At 34.1% G+C, this 21,354-nt stretch overlaps 1 protein-coding gene across 6 annotated transcripts in view; it reads left to right on the forward strand.

The window, feature by feature from the left end:
- The window catches only part of U2SURP (U2 snRNP associated SURP domain containing), a 55,898-nt gene that overhangs the window by 23,269 nt on the left and 11,275 nt on the right, over window positions 1-21,354 (forward strand). For 2 of the 6 annotated variants that reach the window (XM_082461182.1, XM_082461178.1), the window contains exons 7-24: window positions 816-883; window positions 1,438-1,532; window positions 1,616-1,651; window positions 1,741-1,823; window positions 3,211-3,376; window positions 3,555-3,766; window positions 4,701-4,744; window positions 7,824-7,928; window positions 9,019-9,089; window positions 9,168-9,327; window positions 10,661-10,823; window positions 11,240-11,319; window positions 12,258-12,345; window positions 13,350-13,472; window positions 14,547-14,703; window positions 15,567-15,662; window positions 16,370-16,436; window positions 20,548-20,707. In XM_082461182.1, coding sequence (XP_082317308.1) covers window positions 816-883; window positions 1,438-1,532; window positions 1,616-1,651; window positions 1,741-1,823; window positions 3,211-3,376; window positions 3,555-3,766; window positions 4,701-4,744; window positions 7,824-7,928; window positions 9,019-9,089; window positions 9,168-9,327; window positions 10,661-10,823; window positions 11,240-11,319; window positions 12,258-12,345; window positions 13,350-13,472; window positions 14,547-14,703; window positions 15,567-15,662; window positions 16,370-16,436; window positions 20,548-20,707 — 1,974 coding nt within the window. Of the gene's footprint in view, window positions 1-815; window positions 884-1,437; window positions 1,533-1,615; window positions 1,652-1,740; window positions 1,824-3,210; window positions 3,377-3,554; window positions 3,767-4,700; window positions 4,745-7,823; window positions 7,929-9,018; window positions 9,090-9,163; window positions 9,328-10,660; window positions 10,824-11,239; window positions 11,320-12,257; window positions 12,346-13,349; window positions 13,473-14,546; window positions 14,704-15,566; window positions 15,663-16,369; window positions 16,437-20,547; window positions 20,708-21,354 lie in introns of those variants that run through there. The other 4 variants (XM_082461179.1, XM_082461180.1, XM_082461181.1 and 1 more) reach the window with 4 other exon arrangements.

Raw genomic sequence — 21,354 nt, forward strand, 5'->3', positions numbered from 1 at the left:
GGTTGGCTTTGCCCTTTTTTGTTAGTGTCCTTTGAAGAACAAAAGCTTTTAATTTTAATGAAGTTTATCAGTTTTTTGTTGTTGCTTTTTCTTTTGTTTCTCATGGTGTCATATCTAAGAAACTATTGCCGAATTCAGGCTCATGATGATTCACTCCTGTGTTTTTAGGTCTTATATTTAGGTCTGTGAACCTTTTGAGTTAATTTTTGTATATGGTATGAGGTAGAGGTCCAACTTCATTCTTTTTTATGGGTGGATATTCAATTTCCGTACTTCCATTTGTTAAAAAGACTATCCTCCCCCATTGAATTATTTTGGCACTTTCAAGAGGGATTCCAAAAGCATTTTTGGAAGCAGTTTTAAGAGAGGAATTCCAGCGGTGTTACTGTTTGTTTCAGTAATTCATTTCCTTCTAGGGTGATTGTTTTGAAGGGTGCATATTTTTGGTAGTTGTTCATGGCAGTTATTTACATGGCAGTTCAGTTACTTTATGTTTATTAATTTTCCCTCCAGTACCCTTCCAACAGTATTCTGGCCTAAGTATTGTACGCTTTGGGCGGGGGGTGGGGCAGGGGATAAAGTTGGTAGCTCCTTTAAGACTGCTGCTTGTTGTTTTAATAATGTGTTAAATTCTCAGTTTTAGAAAATAGGAAGGAAAGTTCAGTGGTAACAGAAGCATTCTTTCTTTTTAATTTAAATAATTAGATCATAATTGGCACTAAAATAAAAGTTTATTTAAAGTGATCTGATTATCGAACCATTAGTTTTGTTTAACCTTGTTTTCTTTGAAGTATAACTTATCATATCCTTCATAGCCACTGAAGAAAGGCGAGAAAGAAAAGAAAAAAAGCAATTTGGAACTCTTCAAAGAAGAATTGAAACAGTAAGTTTTATAGTGTTGAGAATGGCTCTCATAGATATTTTGAGCTGATACTTACAGATGCACATATGAAGAATGTAGTCTACCAATTCGTTTTTAGTAACTGGCTTACCATGAAGCTGTTTTAGATATTTTGTGGGTTATGTTTGAAAATGAAATTAGCATTTTGTCCAGCATCTAGGTTGCTTCTATTAACGTGGATGCAATTAAATTGATTTAACTAATGTCCAGAGTCCTGTTTGCAGTGGAAACAATATAGTCACTGAGATATGGGTGAGGAGTGGTCAACCTTTAGCTAAGAAAGAACAAATTAAGTGGTTTTAATGTTGAATTTCCTTCTCACCTTAAAAGTGGGCTTTGTATTCCACTGCTTACATGATATATCAGAAGTTTGCTGATGACTTGTAGCTGAGGGACTCTTTAATCTTGGTTGTCAGTACTGGCATTACACACAAATATTTCAGGTTATTTCAAGATGATACCTGGATAAGTTCTGTTATTAAATGTGAACAAACAAATTTTGGCTCGTTATTAGTGATTATATATATTTTCAACAGAATTCAAGAAGAGCGTGATGAGAGACATAAAACAAAAGGCAGGTTAAGTCGATTTGAGCCGCCTCAGTCAGATTCTGATGGTCAGCGTCGTTCTAGTAAGTGACATTTGTTTTAATGTTTGTTTTTGTGACGAACTATTCCAAAAACTAAGAATTGTTTTCTTTTCCCCCTTTTAAAGTGGATGCGCCTTCAAGAAGAAATAGATCATCTGGTGGTAATACAGTTTTTTGCTTTTTTTAATTCATAGAAATTGTCCAAACTTTGTATTTTGCAGGTTATAATTTTTTCTTCTCTTTGTCTTAGTTCTCGATGATTATGCACCTGGCTCACATGATGTAGGAGATCCAAGCACTACTAATTTATACCTTGGAAACATTAATCCACAGGTAATATTAGAAAAGTAAGATGAATGTTGGCTCATATGCTGTATACTTTTGTAGGAAAACTGCTTTGTCAGTCATTAAAAAAAATGAAGTCAAGAATCTGAAGTAAGCAGATGTGGTGGAACTAGATAAGTCTCTAAAATTATCTTGTGAAATTGAGCCTTAGCGGTATGGGCCGAATTTTCTTGCTACAATTCCTAAGGGCTTGTCTCCCCTTTCTTTCTTTTCTTTTCTTTTTTTTTAAAAATACATTTATTTAGCTTTGCTCTTCTTCTTATTATTATTTCTTTTAAATATTTTTGGCTGTGTTGGGTCTTCCTTGCTGTGCGCAGGCTTCCTCTAGTTGCAGTGAGTGGGGGCTACTCTTCGTGGTGGTGTGTGGGCTTCTTGTTGTGGTGGCTTCTCTATTGTGGTGGGTTCTCTGTTGCGGAGCACGGGCTCTAGGCATGTGGTAGTTGCAGCACCTGGGCACTGTAGTTGTGGCGCACAGGCTTAGTTGCTCCGCGGCATGTGGGATCTTCCCACAGCAGCGCTCAAACCCGTGTTGCCTGCATTGGCAGGCACATTCTTAACCACTGTGCCGCCAGGGAAGTCCCTGTCTCCTCTTGCTGTAACTGGACTGTCCTCTGATTTTGAAATGTTTTGCTAGGTGCTGATTTTATTTATCAGGATATGACCAGTGGTAGACAATATTCTTTTGAGACTGTCCCCTTCTGATGCATAGCCTACTTCCTTATGGATTTTTTTCTTTTTTCATCTTAATAATAACAAAGTAATATTTCTGCTTTGTCTTTTATATTTTAATTCTTTCCCCTGCTTCATTCTTAATTGTTATGGGGAATATAGTGGTTGTTCTGCATAATAAGATCTTTTAAAAAATACTATATATTTTGGACCTCATTGCATATTTACCCTTTTTTGTTTTCTCTGTTCTTGATTACACTGGCAGCTGGGTGCTGGAAAAAGAAAAAGTGACCAGATCCTTTATTTCTTTCATTGCCAACAAATATTTCCTCCTTGACTTAAGTGTGGTAATTATTGCTGCCTGAAAAAGGTTGCTAAATGCTGAACAAACCATTGCTGTAGAAAGCGTATTTTAGGTGCAGGATCTCAGAAGGCGGAAGAGTGAAGGTAAAGGTGTGCTTTTGATTTCTCCAGCCACCCAGCCTCTTCACCCGGCCACTTACATAAAACAGAATGTTTCTGGTGTGAAAAGATTTGTGCATGCCCCATGAAGGCAGGATTTCACCCTTGTAGAGGTCCCAGTACTTGAATGGAAAGCTGTAACATTGATAGGTCTCTTCTCATTTTGCAAAAACTGCTCTGTGCTGCATAGAGTTCTTTTTTCTTTCCTCTTTGCTTACCAAAAATATCTTACGCCTTTTAATAGATGAATGAAGAAATGTTGTGCCAGGAGTTTGGAAGATTTGGGCCCCTGGCCAGCGTGAAAATTATGTGGCCCAGAACTGATGAAGAAAGGGCAAGAGAGAGAAATTGTGGCTTTGTGGCCTTTATGAATAGAAGAGATGCTGAAAGAGCTTTAAAAAACTTAAATGGTAAGGAAGCCCATCTGTAAAACTCAGATATTGCTTTGGTTTTGAAAAGTATTTATAAAAACTCGAGAGGAAAAATGGACCAGAAAGGTAAAGGTTAAACATGAAAATTAATTTAAATCACCAGAGAGCCTTTTTCTTTTGAGAGTTACCAGGGTGACTTTTCTTTTCTTTCTTTTAGGAAAGATGATTATGTCTTTTGAAATGAAGTTAGGTTGGGGTAAAGCTGTGCCTATTCCTCCACATCCAATATACATTCCGCCTTCCATGATGGAACATACGCTTCCCCCACCTCCGTCAGGACTGCCTTTTAATGCGCAGCCTAGAGAGCGGTTAAAAAACCCCAATGCTCCCATGTTACCACCACCTAAAAACAAGGAGGATTTTGAGAAGGTAATTTAAAAAATGTACATAGGGCCGCATCTAATTTGTAAATACTAAATCTGTGGTAGTATTTCTTTTCAACAATTTATAGAAAGTGTGTGTGTAATTCTGTTTGGCATCTCTTAAAATGAAATAACTTAGATGTGTTCCCTGCCTTAGCCCATGGAAACCCTGTATTGGGATACTAGGTCATATTTTTATTTGTGGCTATCATTCCTTTTTTGACCACTTATTAAGTTTTTTTTTTTTTCCTTTGTCCACTGTTGTATCCAGGTTTGCTTAAGTGTAGTATCTAAATTTACTTTGTTTTGAGAAAGTGATACTTTGTATTTGGTTAAGTGCCTTTTCAGTTAGAAAGACTCCTAAATAGTTAAACTGTTTGGATGGCAGCTAGCTAATAACTTCGTTTTCAAGATCTAAGGTATTAGAATATTTGAGAGCATATATGGTTTTTAAAAAGTTAGCTACTCTAGTAAAAGCAAAAGGTATTTTCTTTTTATTAAACATAAAACCAACTTAATTTCAAGTTATAAGAATTTGTTGGTTCTATTATGAATTAATTACACTTAAAATGACAGGGCTGGTTTTAAAGGCTTGGGAACAAAGTAGCAAACTGTATGGTCAGAGGCAAACAGTTAATGATTTCACAAATTAAAATCTTTATCTGATAATTCTCAGTGTAGTACCTATTTCAGTGCATTGATGTGCATTCTGGCAGGAATGTTCTGATTCTTTGCATTTGGTGAACGTCTACTGTTCACTGAACACATCCATTTGCATTTATGTAATTGCTTAGTGTATAATTACTTCAAATGCAGTGATTGCCTGCAAAACTTGTGATTAGATGTGTAGTATTTTCAATGCATATGTATATTTTTGCTTGTTACTTGTTAACAATACTCACATATTCTATGTTTATTATCTGATGTGACTTCATATACAGACTCTGTCGCAAGCCATAGTCAAAGTGGTTATCCCAACAGAAAGGTACATGTTTTTCTTTATTATTACTGATCTAAATATAGACAATATCCCCTTCTGAATTAAAAAAAAAAATGGTGTTGAGGAAAAGGTAGTATCTTGACTGAGCAATGGTTCCTTCCCAGTACTTTTTGGGGGGGATATGTGAAATTTAACTAACTTTAGTATACTTTGCAATTTTATGTCATTATCTTTTTTGTTTTATTGTTAACAATGTAGGGTATTTTGTAGCTTTAGTAGTTACAATGTGTTTAATAGATTTAATCTGGAGTTGTTAGTCTAATAACATTAGATTATTGGGATGGGAAAATAGGTGTTTTAAATGTATCTTAAATTTTAGATAATGTTACATTTTGACCCAATCTGTTATTTTTTTTCTTGGTTTCTGAATTGTGTGTGTTTACTATGCAACCTTAGTTTGAGTTTTCCTTACTGAAAGCATAGCTTTATTTTTCCTAAATGATTTTAAGAAGGAATTTCTATTCTCGTGAACACTGACCATAACTAGAAACTTTTTTCATGGTAACAAAGGTGTTTGGAATTCTTTTATTTTCCTTTCTTCCGTTTTTTCTTTTTCAACATAATGTTAAAGCAGAAGAAAGAATTCATGCCGTAGGTATGCTCTTGCTCAGTCAAGCTAAGCCTTTTCCCAAACACAGGAACACAACACTGGTTGAATAATAAATGAACACAAAAGAATACCAAATTCTCTTTGACATTGGCCTTGGTGAGCAACACCAGCTGAAGTGTCTGCGGCAGCGGGGGACCAGGAAAGCAGCATGGGATGGATTGGGAAAGTATACAGGTTTTGACCAGACATTGGTACGATCGACTCCAGTAAATGTGGTTTTATTATAACTGAGAGACAATTTTTGTTTTTTTGTTGTTGTTGCCCAGAATAAGATAATTACCATTTTAAAATAAAATAATGCACTTTAAATTATATCATCTTTTTGTACTACACTGTTTCATTCTGATAGAAAAGTCACCTTTTTAAAAATAAGCACATAATCCTTAAGGAAAAAAGAATGATTACCGTTCTTTAAGAATCTTGAATTTAAGTTAGCAACGACTAATTGTCAGATTTTGATTTTAAATAATCATGAAACATTCTAAAACTTCTTTTAAACTTTAAATTTTCTAAAATAGATATATCAGTTACAAGCCTGTTTAAAACTATAGTGGGTTTTTTTTTTCCACTGGTAAAGCACTCACAGGAAAGTAGTATATTGGCAGCACTTAAAAAGCATATATCCAGTATTAACTTTATATGTGGCTCAGCTTATTTCTAAACAAAATTTTGAGTGTACATTTTGCTGTAAAGTCTTGACTCACCATTACAATGAATCCTTTGTTTTAAACTTGCTAAATCATTTTTCATCTATCTTTAATATGCAAGTCAAGTTGCTTTTGACTTAATTCATGCAAATTTCTGGATGTGTAGTATTTGTCCACCTAGTCATTGATTTTATATATTATGATACATAAAATTTCCCTTTAATTTGACATATACCAGTGGGAGTTTTGGGACTGAATCAGTACCATAGCTCCCTTCTTTTAAAACAATGTCATTAACCATATGGATGTTGAGAATACATTCTCATTTGGATATCAAGAACTGCATATTTGCAGACCAATTAATACTTCTGTGAAAGAATTTTTAGATTTAAAATTGATACTTTTGGGTTTTTGTTTTAACAGTTTGAGGTTGAATTAATAATTTTAATATATAGTTTTCCCTCTGTTAAAGATTTATTAAACCTTCATATTTTTCTTTGACCTCTATTAGGAGGTCAAAAAAATTCATTTTTTCACTATAGAGATTTTAGTGTCCACTTAAGTAGGTTTGTTTGAAAACTGAGAAAATAATTATAGTCAGCATGAGATAAATTATTTTACTGTTCATGTACTCTGAAGCAGGGCTTTATAGAGCAAAAAAAAGGTCTTATTCTATAACTATATATTTATTTATATTCTAGCAGTTATATGAACTTAATTTGAGCTGGGAATGCTAAAGGTGTAATTTAGTGTGTGCCTTGTACCAAGAGCCAATATCCTTTTGCTTTTCCCATTTGTTATGTGCCAACTCTATATGGTGGAGACTGGTGAAATGAGAAATCAGAAGTAGCTATCATAAGCTGAATCATTTTTGCCTGACACTGTAATCAATGTCTAAAATTGTGTTTGGAGCCTAATAAGGTATCAGATTTTAAAAATACTTTATAAGCCCAGTCAACAAAATGATGACTAAAAAGTTACATATGTTTATTTTTGGCTTAAATATTGGGAAGTAATTGTTATGAAAAATGGGAAGGGCATATCACCATGTCCCTTATTTTGGAATATTTTGGAAACAGGACTCCATTCGTTTAAGGCTTTGGCAATATAATTGCTTTATTGATTCAGAACACACAGGCAGAATTATACATGTCATGAGCTATGTGAACTAGTTTGAAGTGTGGTCCAAAGGGATGTTGCCTCATTGAAGGTCAGATTCAATAAAAACTCCATCTGCTATATGTGTACCAGAAGAGCACAGGAGTTGGATGGATTTTTTTAATTATTAAATCAGACCTTAAACTTGTTAATAGTTGTGCATTTTTATAAATTATAGTCATGTATATAACATTTCAGTATCACTATAAAAGTGCTTGGTTTAGGAATGTTTTAAAACTGAGATAGTGTGTAAGTTTTTAGATGGTTATGATAACATGTAAGCTTTAAGTTTCTGATTTTATATATTTGCAGCTTTCCAGTTAGTTGTGATTCATAATTTAATGTTTTGCATTTGGAAAGTAAAACTAAGTGGTGTTTAGACATTGAAATCTTTATTACTGTGAGGCTGTGTTGTGGTTTCCCACCCTCCCTTCCCTTCCCCTCCCCTCCCACTCCCTTATCCCCATTGCCCCTCTCCCTCTTAATGCACAAGGTGTTAACATATGCTCCAGGTTACTTTCTTGGTATAAAATTCTGTATTAGTCAGCAGAATAATCTTTTTCTGCACAATTATAGTAACTTAGGTCAAGTGTAGTTTTATTTAGTGGTAGGTCTGAATCCATTTTCTTTAACTGTGTTGTTGTTGTAGGAATTTGCTCGCCCTGATACATCGAATGATAGAGTTTGTTGTACGTGAAGGGCCAATGTTTGAAGCTATGATTATGAACAGAGAGATCAACAATCCTATGTTCAGGTGTGCATTTTTTTTTATTGTGGTAATAACATTTACATGTAACATACAACTTACCATTTATTTATGTACAGTTCAGTGGCATTAAGTACATTCATGTTGTTGTGCAACCATCACCATAACTTTTCACATTTTCCATAACTGAAACTCTGTACCCCTTAAGCAATAACTCCCCATTCCTTTGGTCCCTCAGCCCCTGGCAACCACCATTCTACTTTCTGAGAATTTGATTACCCTAGGTACCTCATCTAAGTGGAGTCATACCTTATTTGTGCTTTTGAGACTGGCTTATTTCACTTAGCATAATGTCTTCAAGGTTCATCCTTGGTGTAGCATGTGTCAGAATTTCCTTACCTTTTAAGGCTGAATAATATTCCATTGCATGTATATATCACATTTTGTTTATCCTCAGATGTGCATTTTAAAAAATACTTTAAAATTATTTTTTGGAATTAAAAATACTCAAAGAAAAAAGTCCTAAAAGTATGAGGTTATTTTCATAATGGGGTGAGAAGGCAGTTTTAATAATTAGACTAGAATGTGCCTGGGTCAGTTTTCCAGTGATTTCCATGGTTTGATTAATTAAATAGCTTTGTTTTTAGCATTCTCTAGGAGGAAAATATTTTTCATTGTGTTTTTCAATGAAAGAGTCTTTCATAAGCAAAATACGGTAGAATAAATGAGGTTTATAAGAAACTACTTATCTTCTGAATAGTTATATCTAACACTTCATTTGCAATTTACTTAAGTCATTTAAAAACCACTGCTTTTGAAGTTATATCTTGGGAAGACCTCTCCATTGCCAGACACAGTACCCGACACATAGTGTTCAATAAAACTGATTGTAAGACTCAGCAAGATGCATACATACCTTCTGAGTATTAGTGTCAGTCACAAAGGCGGTCTCGGGTTGGGGTGAGGAAAGGGATAGATGGCAGTGGGTGAGGATTTCTCTTCAGGGATCTTTGCTTTGGGTTTTATTTAGAAGTAAATAGGCAAATAATATTTCTCATTTGTTCATATTTACTTGAAGATAGTTCTCCATGAAAGAATCCAATGTTTAATTTTGATTTTGTTTTTGTTTTTGTTTTAGATTCTTATTTGAAAACCAGACACCAGCCCATGTTTACTATAGGTGGAAGCTTTATTCTATTCTGCAGGCAAGTATAATCAACTACTTTGTTATTTTGACTCTGAGGTATTAGATCTTTCTAATAACATTCTGGACACTTAACTAGGGAGATTCTCCAACTAAGTGGCGGACAGAAGATTTTCGTATGTTCAAAAATGGATCTTTTTGGAGGCCACCACCGTTAAATCCATATCTGCATGGGATGTCAGAAGAGCAGGAAACAGAAGCTTTTGTAGAGGAGCCTAGTAAAAAGGGAGCACTTAAGGAAGAGTAAGATTTTTACCTTTCTTGTTTTATATTCAGAAAAGTTGCTTTAATGGTCAGTTTAATTAATGGTCTTAATAAGATGTGTTAACCCTAAAATAAAATGGTTTTTAAAATTTGTGATTGTTTAAAATAGTAACATCTCTTAACGTATGCATTGTAGTTTTAAAAATCTTGGCAAGTATTATAAGTATGTGTCCTACTCAACTTGACCTCTTCCTACTGATAAAAATTATTGATGATCTCTTAAGTGATGGTACTCCAGCAGTGGAATACTTTATATTCTTATAGAAATTATTTCATGGCCCTTAGAACTCTTGCCTCTTTGAATGCAACGTAAAGAGGTAAAGTTATTTTATGGCTTAGTGAAGTCAAATGGGTGACTGCAAAGCTGCTCCATGCAGTGCCGTGTGCGGCCACCATGGAAACATGTTATTATTAGTGCTCAGTCAGCACTGCTTCAGGGCAGTTAGCCTGGTTTAAGAAGCAGAAACAAATTTAACTATTGAAATGTTTAGAGGAAATTCTGTATACCTGAAGGGGGAAAAAAAAGGCCAAAATATTTTTTAGCTTATAGGATTATATACTTCACTGTCAGTAAATCTTAGTGCTAGTTGCATTGATGCATTGTTTGTGAGAGCATTGCTGATAGAGAACTATAGCATTTGAGAGTATATTTGCTTCTGAAGATGTATGTTCATCATTACTTTTGCCCAGGGATCTGCATACTCAGCCCATAGGCTAAATCTGGCTACCTCCTGTTTTTGTAAATAAAGTTTTATTTGAACACGGCCATACCCATCCCTTTGCATGTAGTCTGTGGTTGCTTTGGTGTTATAGCAGCAAAGCTGAGTAACTGTGACAGAGACTGTATGACTTTCAAAGCCTAAAATATTCACTCTGTGATCCTTTACAGAAAAAGTTTGTCAACCCTTGCTTTATAGCCTGTCCTAATCCTATGCAGAAGTGCTAAAGTAACAGACTTCCTTCAAAGGAGAGTGAAGGCCATGAAGGTTCTTCTTCAGTGTAATAGGATAATAGGAGTGGGACATTTGCGAAGACTCTTGAAAAAATGCCTATAATTTAAAATTTACTTAATTTGTAAACTAAAAGTCACTAAAATAATTTATTAGTTCCTGGGATAGTTTTCTTCCCCATATAAATTCTTTAAAAAAATGTAACATATTTGGAATACGTAACACAAATCAGACTTAACACAACTTAGTCTTCATAATTTTATCTGAGTGGGTTTTAAAGAAATTAACGTGCGAGCAGAAACTATAATGGCATTTGAAATTTGTATTTATAAATACTTATAAGTTAAAAAATTCGTATTCAGACAGAGGGACAAATTAGAAGAAATTCTGCGGGGGTTAACTCCAAGGAAAAATGATATTGGAGATGCAATGGTTTTCTGTCTTAATAATGCTGAAGCTGCTGAAGAAATAGTGGATTGCATTACCGAGTCATTGTCCATCTTAAAGACACCCCTTCCCAAAAAGGTATGGGAATAATTTCTCCTAATGGAACACTTAGTTAAGTAAAGGAGAGGTAATAGTTGGCTTCTGTTTGAATTGAAATTGGTTTCCTTTTTGAATGAAGAAGTTGACTGAAGAAATCTTTCTGGTGCAGTTTCATTTTCCTTCTGCCTGGGAAATTTATCTTAGTTATTAACACACAGATTATCAACAGATTGAAATGTAAATGAGTTACAACTTTTGTCCCTGCCAAAGTCATGGTTGTGGTGATACTGAATTTCTTAAAACTCTTCTCATTAGTTAGGATTATTAAATTATGGCTAAACATTGGCCTTATGCTGTTGATTCAAAAAATTTCAATACGGAAATTTTTTTAGATACGTTTTTTGCTGTTGGTTTTTTATTTTTAATCCATTTTATGCTATCTTTTGGTATTCTAGATTGCCAGATTATATTTGGTTTCTGATGTTTTGTACAACTCTTCAGCCAAAGTTGCCAATGCTTCCTATTATAGAAAATTGTAAGTATAGTGATGTAAGTTGATATGCCTGAACTAAAATATTTAAGGGTAAGGAGCTCAGAAAAGAGGATAGTTTTGTTAATTAATACCCTCAATAATAAGAAATAATTTGAATTTCTTCATAGTTTGTTGAATATTCTAAAAATTGGATTGTATTCATTGAAGTAAACCACTTTAAGCTAAATTATTATAATCTTTTGAAAGTTTTTCTATCAGTTTCTTGATTAACTTGATAAAAGAACAAATAGGAAGAGTTAAAAAATCACTTTATTCCTGTTGTGTATTTAGCCACTTGTGTAATAAATAAGCTGAAACACTAGAAATAGTGGCCAACAAAGGAAGAAAACAAAGGAGCATTAACTATTTACAGAATCAGTGTTCTCTGATCATCATTGTATTGGTTGTGGTTCATTGTTAATGTTTTCCTAGGTAATAGGAAATTATGTTGCTGTATATTAATATATAACTCCTCCTCAGTTCCCCACAGTTCCTTTTTGGTGTTTATTTTATGAATTAGGGAAGCTTTTCTTTAGGAACTGGCTCTGAAGGGAAATTTGGAGGTTTGGGCCCTAATCTTAGCTCTGCTATTCCTTCTTTTGCCTTGGACAGGTCACTTACCTTTTCTATTTCCTGTTTTATAAAACAAAGTGGTTGGACTAGATGGCTCAAGGTATCCTAGATGTAAGAGTTCCTTGTTAATTAAGGGAACTAGTTCTTAAGGCTCTTCGTGCGATTTTGCAGAAGAAAAATTCAGAATAATAGGAGTTAAAGTTATAGTTTTAGAGTTTAAACACCTAATTCTTATTTTTAAAGATTTACTTGATTAATTTATTTATAAAATTAAAAGTCCAGAGTGGTTTTCATTGGCCTAGCATGTTGAAGTAGATAAGGATTTTTAAACACGTTCTATTGTAAAAAACATATTATTTGAATTTCAGTTTTGAAACAAAGTTGTGTCAGATATTTTCAGACCTCAATGCTACCTATCGTACAATTCAAGGCCATTTACAGTCTGAAAACTTTAAGGTACGTTTATTGTTTGGGTGTTTTTGCCTTAGTGTTTTAAATGGGAAGTGGGCACCGGAAGCACATTGGAGGGCTAAAAGAGTATGTTAAGTAAGTGTAAGACATAACTTAGATGTTTCAGAAATTATTGTTTTAAAATTTACTGCCATTTTACCTTCAGTATCAAAAAAAGTCTGAAATTTAAAAATATGTCTAGTGTTTTGTTGGGTGTCTGTTTTAGTTTTAAGGATTTTATTTAAACATTTTAAATACTGGTCTTTTCACAGAAAACACTCAGAAGATCACTTGTTTTATAGTGGTATATATTATTTGGCTGGATTAGGAATATAGTTATTCATGTTGAAAGTATATTCAGTTATTAATTTTTTATTAACGCTCAAGCTGTAGACCAGTGTTTAAGAAAAGCCAAACAGAATACCTTACTTATAGTTGAAAAAATAGATACACTTTCATGGGAAGAATACTCATTAAGGAAATTTTTAGCTTGGGAAGATGCCCAATGACCCCACCATTTAGGAGATTCAGACAAACAACTCCATTAAAATTTTTTTTGACCATAAGACAGAGATTATAGAAAAGTTTAAGGAGGGGACAGAGAGAAGTGTTAGCCAGAATCAGGAAGTACTTCATCGGACCGTAAAGGAATTCAGATCAAAATGTGGGCTACCTTGATATCCAGCTTTCATAAGTTTCTAAGCTAGTGTTTCCCAGAATGTGGCCTCATGTGTACCACCAGTGGTATGGGACCTTGATCTTAGGTGACTGAGAGCAAACAGTTACTGTTTCTTTTTTATTACATTTATTCTTAGTTTCTTTCCTCTTTTAATGGGGAGGTAATATTCATTTTTAAAAAAAATATTGTAATGATGAATAGTTATTTCCCTTAAACTTTAAAAAGAATATTGGTTTAAAGGAAAATTTAGCAAATTGTGATGGTCATTATCATGAGATGACGTTGGATAGTTATTGCCCTAAATAATAATTCATTGTCTTTTTCCTGTTAGCAACGGGTAATGACCTGCTTTAGAGCATGGGAAGATTGGGCAATTTATCCAGAACCATTTTTGATCAAACTACAAAATATTTTCTTAGGACTTGTAAATATTATTGAAGAAAAGGAGACAGAGGTAGGTATTCAGTGTATTTGTCTGATTATCTTAAAATTTATTTCTGGAATGCTGTGGAGGTATGATATGTTACAGATGTGAGTAACATTTCTTTGTGGAAAATGCCTACTGTTTACCACTGAACAGTGGATTTTTGTTGCTGGCATTGCTGGAGCCCAGGACTTGAAATTATATGTAATAGGAATTCTCTGTTTTGTGTCCTTATGTGAAAATTGGTGACTTTTTAAATTTGATGACATGAAAGGATTTATAGTATATTAGTAGAAGAAAAGCAAGTAATAGAGCAATGTATATAGCATGATTTCATTTTGTTAAACTAAAGATAGCTGTGTAAGTAAACATGTACCTGAAAAGATGCACCAGTGGTAGCAGATTGTATTCGTCACCATTCTGTTTTTTTTTTTTTTTTTTAAACCTCCTCGATAGTTCTTAAATCCATCATCTTCATTTCTACCATCCTAATCCAGCTATCATACTTTCACTTTCACTGCTCCAACCACATGGTCCTTGTTTCAGTTTCTTAAGTATGTTTCCTCCTACCATAGACCTTTGTACATGTTCTTTCCTCTTTCTGGAACATCTCTTCTTTGTCTGAGACACTTCAGATCTCAGTTTGAGCATAAATTCATTGAGCCTTCTCAGACCTCTTTAGGTGGAACCTACTTATTACACATTTTAATAATACAGTGCACCTCTTTGTTATAGCAGTCATCGTATATTGTTGTGATTATCTGATTGCCTGGCCCCTTCTCTGCCCCCCGTCCCCCCCCACCCCCCAATTGTACTAAGCTCTACGACGGGAGGGACTAGGGGACCAAGGCTCGTTTTTGCTCATCATTGTATCCTCAGTGCCTCACATGGTACCTGGCATAATTAAGTACTTGGTAACTATTTGATAAATATTGCACAGATGAATGCGTCTTTGTCAGCTGGATGATAAAAATATATTCTTATTATATCCTCACATTGTACCTGGGCATGTTAGTTGGTTTATACTGGATTGCAAGTTAATCTTTTAGCAATATGACTTTAGCAAGCAAAAGAAAATGTTAACAGTAGTATGTGTTTTTATAGGATGTACCAGATGACCTTGATGGTGCCCCCATTGAGGAAGAGCTTGATGGTGCACCTCTAGAAGATGTGGATGGAATTCCTATTGATGCTACTCCCATTGATGACCTTGATGGAGTCCCTATTAAGAGCCTTGATGATGATCTTGATGGAGTGCCTTGTAAGTTCAAACTTCAAACTCATTAAATCTAGCTAATAAGTTTGATTCCAAGCCTCTTTAATTTCCACACATGCTGATATGGAAAAAGGTTATAATTTCTCAGTAAGGTTGTCAGTCATTAACTTTTTTCTGTCTTTTAGTTCTGACTTTTCAGAATTGAACTACCCAGTAATACATTTGTGCCAAGAAAAAGGTTTCCTTTCTGGTCACGTTTATTTGTTGGGACAGTCAGCCTCTTAAAATATTAGCAGGTTTTTCCTGTCTTAATTGTTAGGAAACTATAGGCAAAATCTTGTGTTCAATTGTATGCATAATCCCAGGTGCTTGGTCTTATCAGTTCTATTTTTATTATTAGTTTTCCTAACTTATAGATTCAGTTTTCCTAGTTGCCTGGAATCATTTTTGGAAATAAGTATACATAATCTTTAGTACATTTGGATTATATGTTAAAATATTGAATAATATATGAATTCTGCAGTTTAAACAATAATTAGATAAAGGTACTAAAGTTTCTTTTACTTTCTCAGCTTCTCCATTTGCTTGCAGTAACCACCTCTATGTTCTGGGTATATGTGTGTGTGCGTATATATATCTATATATCTATATATATATATATAGATATATATACGCACACACACATATATATGCATATGTATGTATATAAATTATATTTATACTTATATTTAAAAATTGGACCTCAGGTGCAGAGAGTTGGATTAGTCATAATCCTTGTTCTTGACACTAGCATTATTAGTCCACGTGTGACCTTATTTAATTTTACTTTTTAATAATAAGTGAATGTTCATGAGCTCTTTAAGTCATCCTCTAGTAGTCGGAGTTAATGGCTCATCTTTCTTCAACAGTGGATGCGACTGAAGACGCAAAGAAGAATGAGCCTATATTTAAGGTTGCCCCGTCAAAATGGGAAGCTGTAGATGAATCTGAATTGGAAGCACAGGGTAAGTAAAAATACAATTAATACGAAGCTTTAAAAAACTGAGTACTTAAAGTTTTACCAAATCATTGTTGTGTGTGTGTACGTGTACATTTTCCTTTTGTATTTTATAACATGTTTCAACCTTAAGACCCAGTGTGGTCATATTTTATGTCTAGTGGCTAAGTTTTCATTGTGGTTGCTGTTTAAATTATCTTAGATCCTTCAGTTTGGATGCTTCAAGAGTAATCAGAGAAATCACTAAAAACCTTTTAGGTTAAGCCATTTCAGTAGAAAATGTAGATGGGAAGCTGTACCTATTTGGAAATTAGAGGTCAGTTTCAGAAAAACCAAAGCTTTGTCTCTCTTATAATGCTTGACTTCTTAGATGCAGTTTAGACCTACCTTTCATACTTGCTTGGACATGTATCCTAGAGCTTATAATCTATAATTGTTAATTTAGTATTTGTAGGTTCTAATGAAATAAATCTTACCATCTAGCATAGAAATAAGGATGACATTATTTGTCACCTCATGAATTTGAATAAAATTATAGTGTAGGTGTGAGGAAAGAAATACATTTAGTACATAGAAATGGCTATTCAAAGAAAAGATAAATGTAGATAACTTCTGTAATATAAACTTTCAGTTCTAAAGCTGGGCTTCTACTGTGCTGCTGCAAAAATGCTGATTTACCTTATGGAATTACATCCTTTTTTTCCTTCCATTCAGCTGTAACAACTTCTAAATGGGAGTTATTTGACCAGCATGAAGAATCAGAAGAAGAAGAAAATCAAAAGTAAGAATCTAAGTTTCGAATATACTCAGTTTCTTATTGCATTTGCACTCCCTTTTTCATTAAGAGGTATGCTTGAAATAATAGTGACGAGGAAAACTTAACTCAAAAAAACTTGTTTTAAGAGGATCATTTTTAGTTCTTCATTGTTTTTCCAGTGAATAAAGAGCTTTTGCTTTCTGGTTTTGACGCATCTGGTTTCACTTTGCTTTTGAGTTTGTTTTCCTATGCTAGGTTATACATTCTTACTTTGTAGTTACTAAATGGTCAACTGCATTTATTTTAAGTCTTTGTCATCAAGTATTGTTTTGGCTCCACAAAAAGTGTTTTTTAAAAGGTGAATGGGAAGGTTATGCTCCTTTTTGGGGGGAATTGTGCATTCCTAAGAAAAATAATGCATTATGATCATTATGACCGTTAAGTTATTTAAATATTAACACCTCAGAAGAACTAAGAATAACTAAAAGAAAAAAACCATTTTACCTTTATTGTATGGAGAAATTATAGTTTTCAATTTTGCTCTTTGGTAATTACCCCCGGTTGATTTTGAGTTTAACACTGAATGTGATTATAGGAATTCCTGCTCCCAAATTCTCCTGCAAGTTTATGCTGGTAGTTTTTTTTTTTTTTAAGATAGCACTTGACACCTTTAAAAATCATTGCAAAGAAAGTTAGTTTTTTTTAGTAGGGAAAGAGATGGCATCAAAGCAGAGGTTTCTGGGTTTTTGTTTTTTTTTTAAATCTTCTTTTATTGTTTTCATATGGAAGAGTGCACAAAAGGAAAAGTCCCTTTGTGTCCCAGCACAATTTGAGCATTTGTATGGATTCAATAAATGGGTGTTAGCATTTAGATTTAAGGCAATATGATTGATCAGCATTTGTGGAAACACAGTTTGATATGATGAAGAAAACTTGGCAATGGTGATGTCTTTCCAGAAACAGTGTGATCAGACAGAACAAGTCAGCAATGATTATGACAACATGTTTACAAAATATAGATGTGGTTCGCTGATGGAAGTACCTCTCTGAGGCTGTTTAGGAGTACAGGAATTGGGAACAGTCCAGTTTGTTTTCATTTTATGTCTGCAGTCCCATCATTAGTAACATCTCTCACCATTGTAGAATCACTGCTTTTTAAAATGAGTCTGTGTATTCATAAAATAATTATTTAATTTAAGGGAAAGAAGGGTAGAAAAGCCATTGCAGAACTCAAATATTGTTCAAGCTGTTTTGTTTCTAAAGGTGCTAATTTTTTTGCATTGAATTTGATATTTATGTTAATGTTTGAAATGTGAAAGCATTTTTGTGTTGATGGTAATTGTACATTCATACAGTGAAGCATGGATCACTGAAAGTATAATTTATATTTTTGATGTTTCCTAGGAGCTCCAAGTAAGTCATGATAACGTGAAAATAACTTTTTGAAAGTACAAAGCAGGGAAAAATACTTTTTCACATACTACTGCTTTCTGGTCCTTGAAATTTTCTTGCGCCTCACTGCTGCTCTCTAGTGGCTGAATCCAAAATGCCTTTTTACCAAGGAGCTGCTTTTTTTGGGGGTGGTGGTGCTGAGTTGGGTCTTCGTTGCTGCGCGCAGGCTTTCTCTAGTTGCGGTGCGCGGGCTTCTCATTGCAGTGGCTTCTCTTGTGGAGCACGGGCTCTAGGCACGCGGGCTTCAGTAGCTGTGGCTCGCGGGCTCTAGAGCACAGGCTCGGTAGTTGTGGTGCACGGGCTTAGTTGCTCTGCGGCATGTGGGATCTTCCCGGACCAGGGCTCGAACCCGTGTCCCCTGCATTGGCAGGCGGATTCCCAACCACTGCACCACCAGGGAAGCCCTGGAGCTGCTTTTTGACACTAGTAATTATTGTCTTTGTGGCAGAAAGGTGATTAAAAATATATATATAGCACTACTAATGCTTTGGAGAAAAGTTCCAATAGTAATTTAATTCGTTGGTAGTGAATTCTGTATGGGTTTAGAGTCTTGAATTTCCAGTTCTTTAAAAGAAGAGCAAGATGAGGCCGTGGTGAGATCTGAACCTAGAGCTGGTAACTAAGAGCTAAAGTCAAAGCCAGTTAGAACAGATCACTCAGGCCTTACAAAATTTAAATAGCAGCTGTAAAGTATGTATGTATTTTAAATTCTCAAATTGTGTAGTTCATTTTAAAAGTCGTAAATAATATGATTAGTGTTTAGTGCCTAGCCACCTATATTCTTTCTCTGTGTGTATAAAAACATGCATATCTATTTAAAGCATAAGTTATGTAATATTGTACATATTATTCTGTGACCCATGTTTTTCACTCAAGTATCATGGGTTTTGTTATTCCATGTCAGTCCATATGTTTATCTGCTGTGTATTCTGCAAACATTCAGATAAGTGTACAAGGAAGTTTATCAAGGAATATTTCAAATTGCAAAAAAAATTTTTTGAAAAAATTGTAAATAACAGGCTGGAATTGGTTGAGTAATCTCCATTGCATAGATAACACAGTTTCATTAGCTATGTTGCATCTTTATTGATTAACTCTTTCCAGAATAATCCTTCAGTAAATAATCTGTATTTACACACACACACACACACACACACAGTTTAACCACTAAAAGCATCTGAGACCCTTGTAAAACTATTTTGCACCATAAAACAGGAAATTCTCGTCTTTTAAAAAATTAGCTAAGAACTGCATTTAGGAAGTTTCTGACAAATTAATGAGAAATATTAAGTAAAAGTTTATTTCTGAAAAGAATATGTTTTTTAATCGTTGGTTTTGACTTTTTCCTCTTTTTTCCTCACCTAAGTATTGTATTGAGTTGTGCCTATATGTGCTACTAATAATTTGTGGGGCTCTGAGAGTATAAAGTGTGAAAAATATTTTATTGGTATTCTAGAAAGGACCTTTAGATGAGAAATAAAAAAGCTAGTAGCATAGTCCTCTCTTTATTTTTATCTAGCTTGCTTAAATTTTTCTCATTCAGTGTGTGACTCTAAAATAATTAAAATTTTATTTGGAAAGAATTTGGTTATAATTGTTTTTATATTATTATGAATAGTTTTAAATATATACTAAAAGAACTCCTCTTATTCATGGTAGAGTATAGTACCCAAATACCAATATATAAAGGCTTATCAGGTTCAAATATTAAGGGAAAATGGCATATATTCTAGGCTGTGCCAGTAATGTTCATATCACAATATTGTTTATGAGGAATTTTGTTTGTATATACATAAACATTTTGACTTTGTACATGGAAGACTTGTTTTGCCCAGATCCAACATTTACACTCACAAGGCCCAGTCCCAGAGCATACGACTTTTTTTTTTTTTTTTTTTAAAGTCCCATCATTCTTTGTGCTTCAAGAACATTGAAGAACATTTGTTAATCCTATCCTGGCAATGATGAGCAGCTTGTCATAGTTGCTTCCCTGTCTGTTTCCACTTGATTGCTTCTGGAAGGACAGGAGAATTTTTCTTCGTTGTATCCTTAGCTATGGTAGTCACTTAGTTTATCATTTTCTTTTTATCTGACATAGAACCAATACAACTTTCATAATCAACTATGACATGAATACTAATGTGTGCTAAAATTTAAAATTAATACACTGTTTTATTCTTAGGGTTATGTGTTAATTAGATAAGGTCTTTTACTTGCTGCATAGAAACTCTGTGACTCAAACTTATGTATTTTCTAGCTTACAGGCTCTGCTGAAGGAAGGGTAAACATTTGGCTTTTTAAACATTGACCATCATGAAATCATTCTGAACTATGAAGTATGCAGAAATCACTGATTGATTATTCATTTCATTTAACAGTTGAAAGGAAAGTTTGTGGCAGAATGAAAAGCACAGAAATAACATTAACATAAGCAGAATTTTTAGAAGTGTGATTATGTTGAAGCTCAGATTTTTTCTATGGAGGAAACATAAGAGTTTTATAAAATTGTTATTTGATCAGATATTTAGTAAAAAAATGTTTTAGTGATGAATTGTCCTCTTATGTTTTGTTAACATTATTTAAGCTCTAAGGCAGTGAAAAAATCAAAAAGCTGTACTGTAAAATGTAATTTTTTTCCTTGTTGTCGTGACATACAATGTATTCTGCTTATTTATTTCCAAAGTCAAGAAGAAGAAAGTGAAGATGAAGAAGATACTCAGAGTTCCAAATCTGAAGAACATCATTTGTACTCTAATCCAATCAAAGAAGAAATGACTGAGTCCAAGTTCTCTAAGTACTCTGAAATGAGTGAGGAAAAACGAGCTAAACTCCGTGAAATTGAGGTTAGTATTGCATTGAAGTTTAAACTACACTACACTGGCCGCCTTTCACTTTTCCCACCAAACTGTGCTTCCTCTTAGCATCATACCTTGGTCCATACTGTTCCCTCTCTGTCTGGAAACCTTCATACCAGCTGTCTTCCTTCAGGTCTCTTAGTTCAAGCATCTCTTCTGTCTTTCTGTTACGATTTTACATGTGTTGTGGTATGTGTTTTTTTTTTTTTTTTCTTGCTTGCTTGTTTAGTGTGTTCCCCACTAGGCTGTGATTTCTGCAAGGGTAAGGGACCATGTCTGTTGTCTGTTCAACATCGTATCTCCAGTGCCTGGCACATAGGAGACCCTCTGCAGATATTGATGTAATGAATAGATTATATCTCACATTATGAAATCCATCACATTTTGAGCATAAATAGTATGTAACAAAAAAAGTGAGATATTTTCTGACACGTTCAAGTTATGTATACATGGTACTATAGTAGGCTCATTTTCAGTGTCTGCACGAGTGATGGGGAGAGAGTAGACGTTGATCGGGGCTTAACAATAAGAAGGGGAATAACTTAAGTGGGAATCCAAACTCTCAAGACTTCTCTCTCTCCATTCCCTTTTCTATTATAATGCCTTTTTAAAATTACCAAAGGTATTCAGACACG

The sequence above is a fragment of the Balaenoptera physalus genome (genome assembly GCF_965194825.1).
Source record: "Balaenoptera physalus genome assembly, chromosome: 4".
Classification (NCBI taxonomy): domain Eukaryota; kingdom Metazoa; phylum Chordata; class Mammalia; order Artiodactyla; family Balaenopteridae; genus Balaenoptera; species Balaenoptera physalus.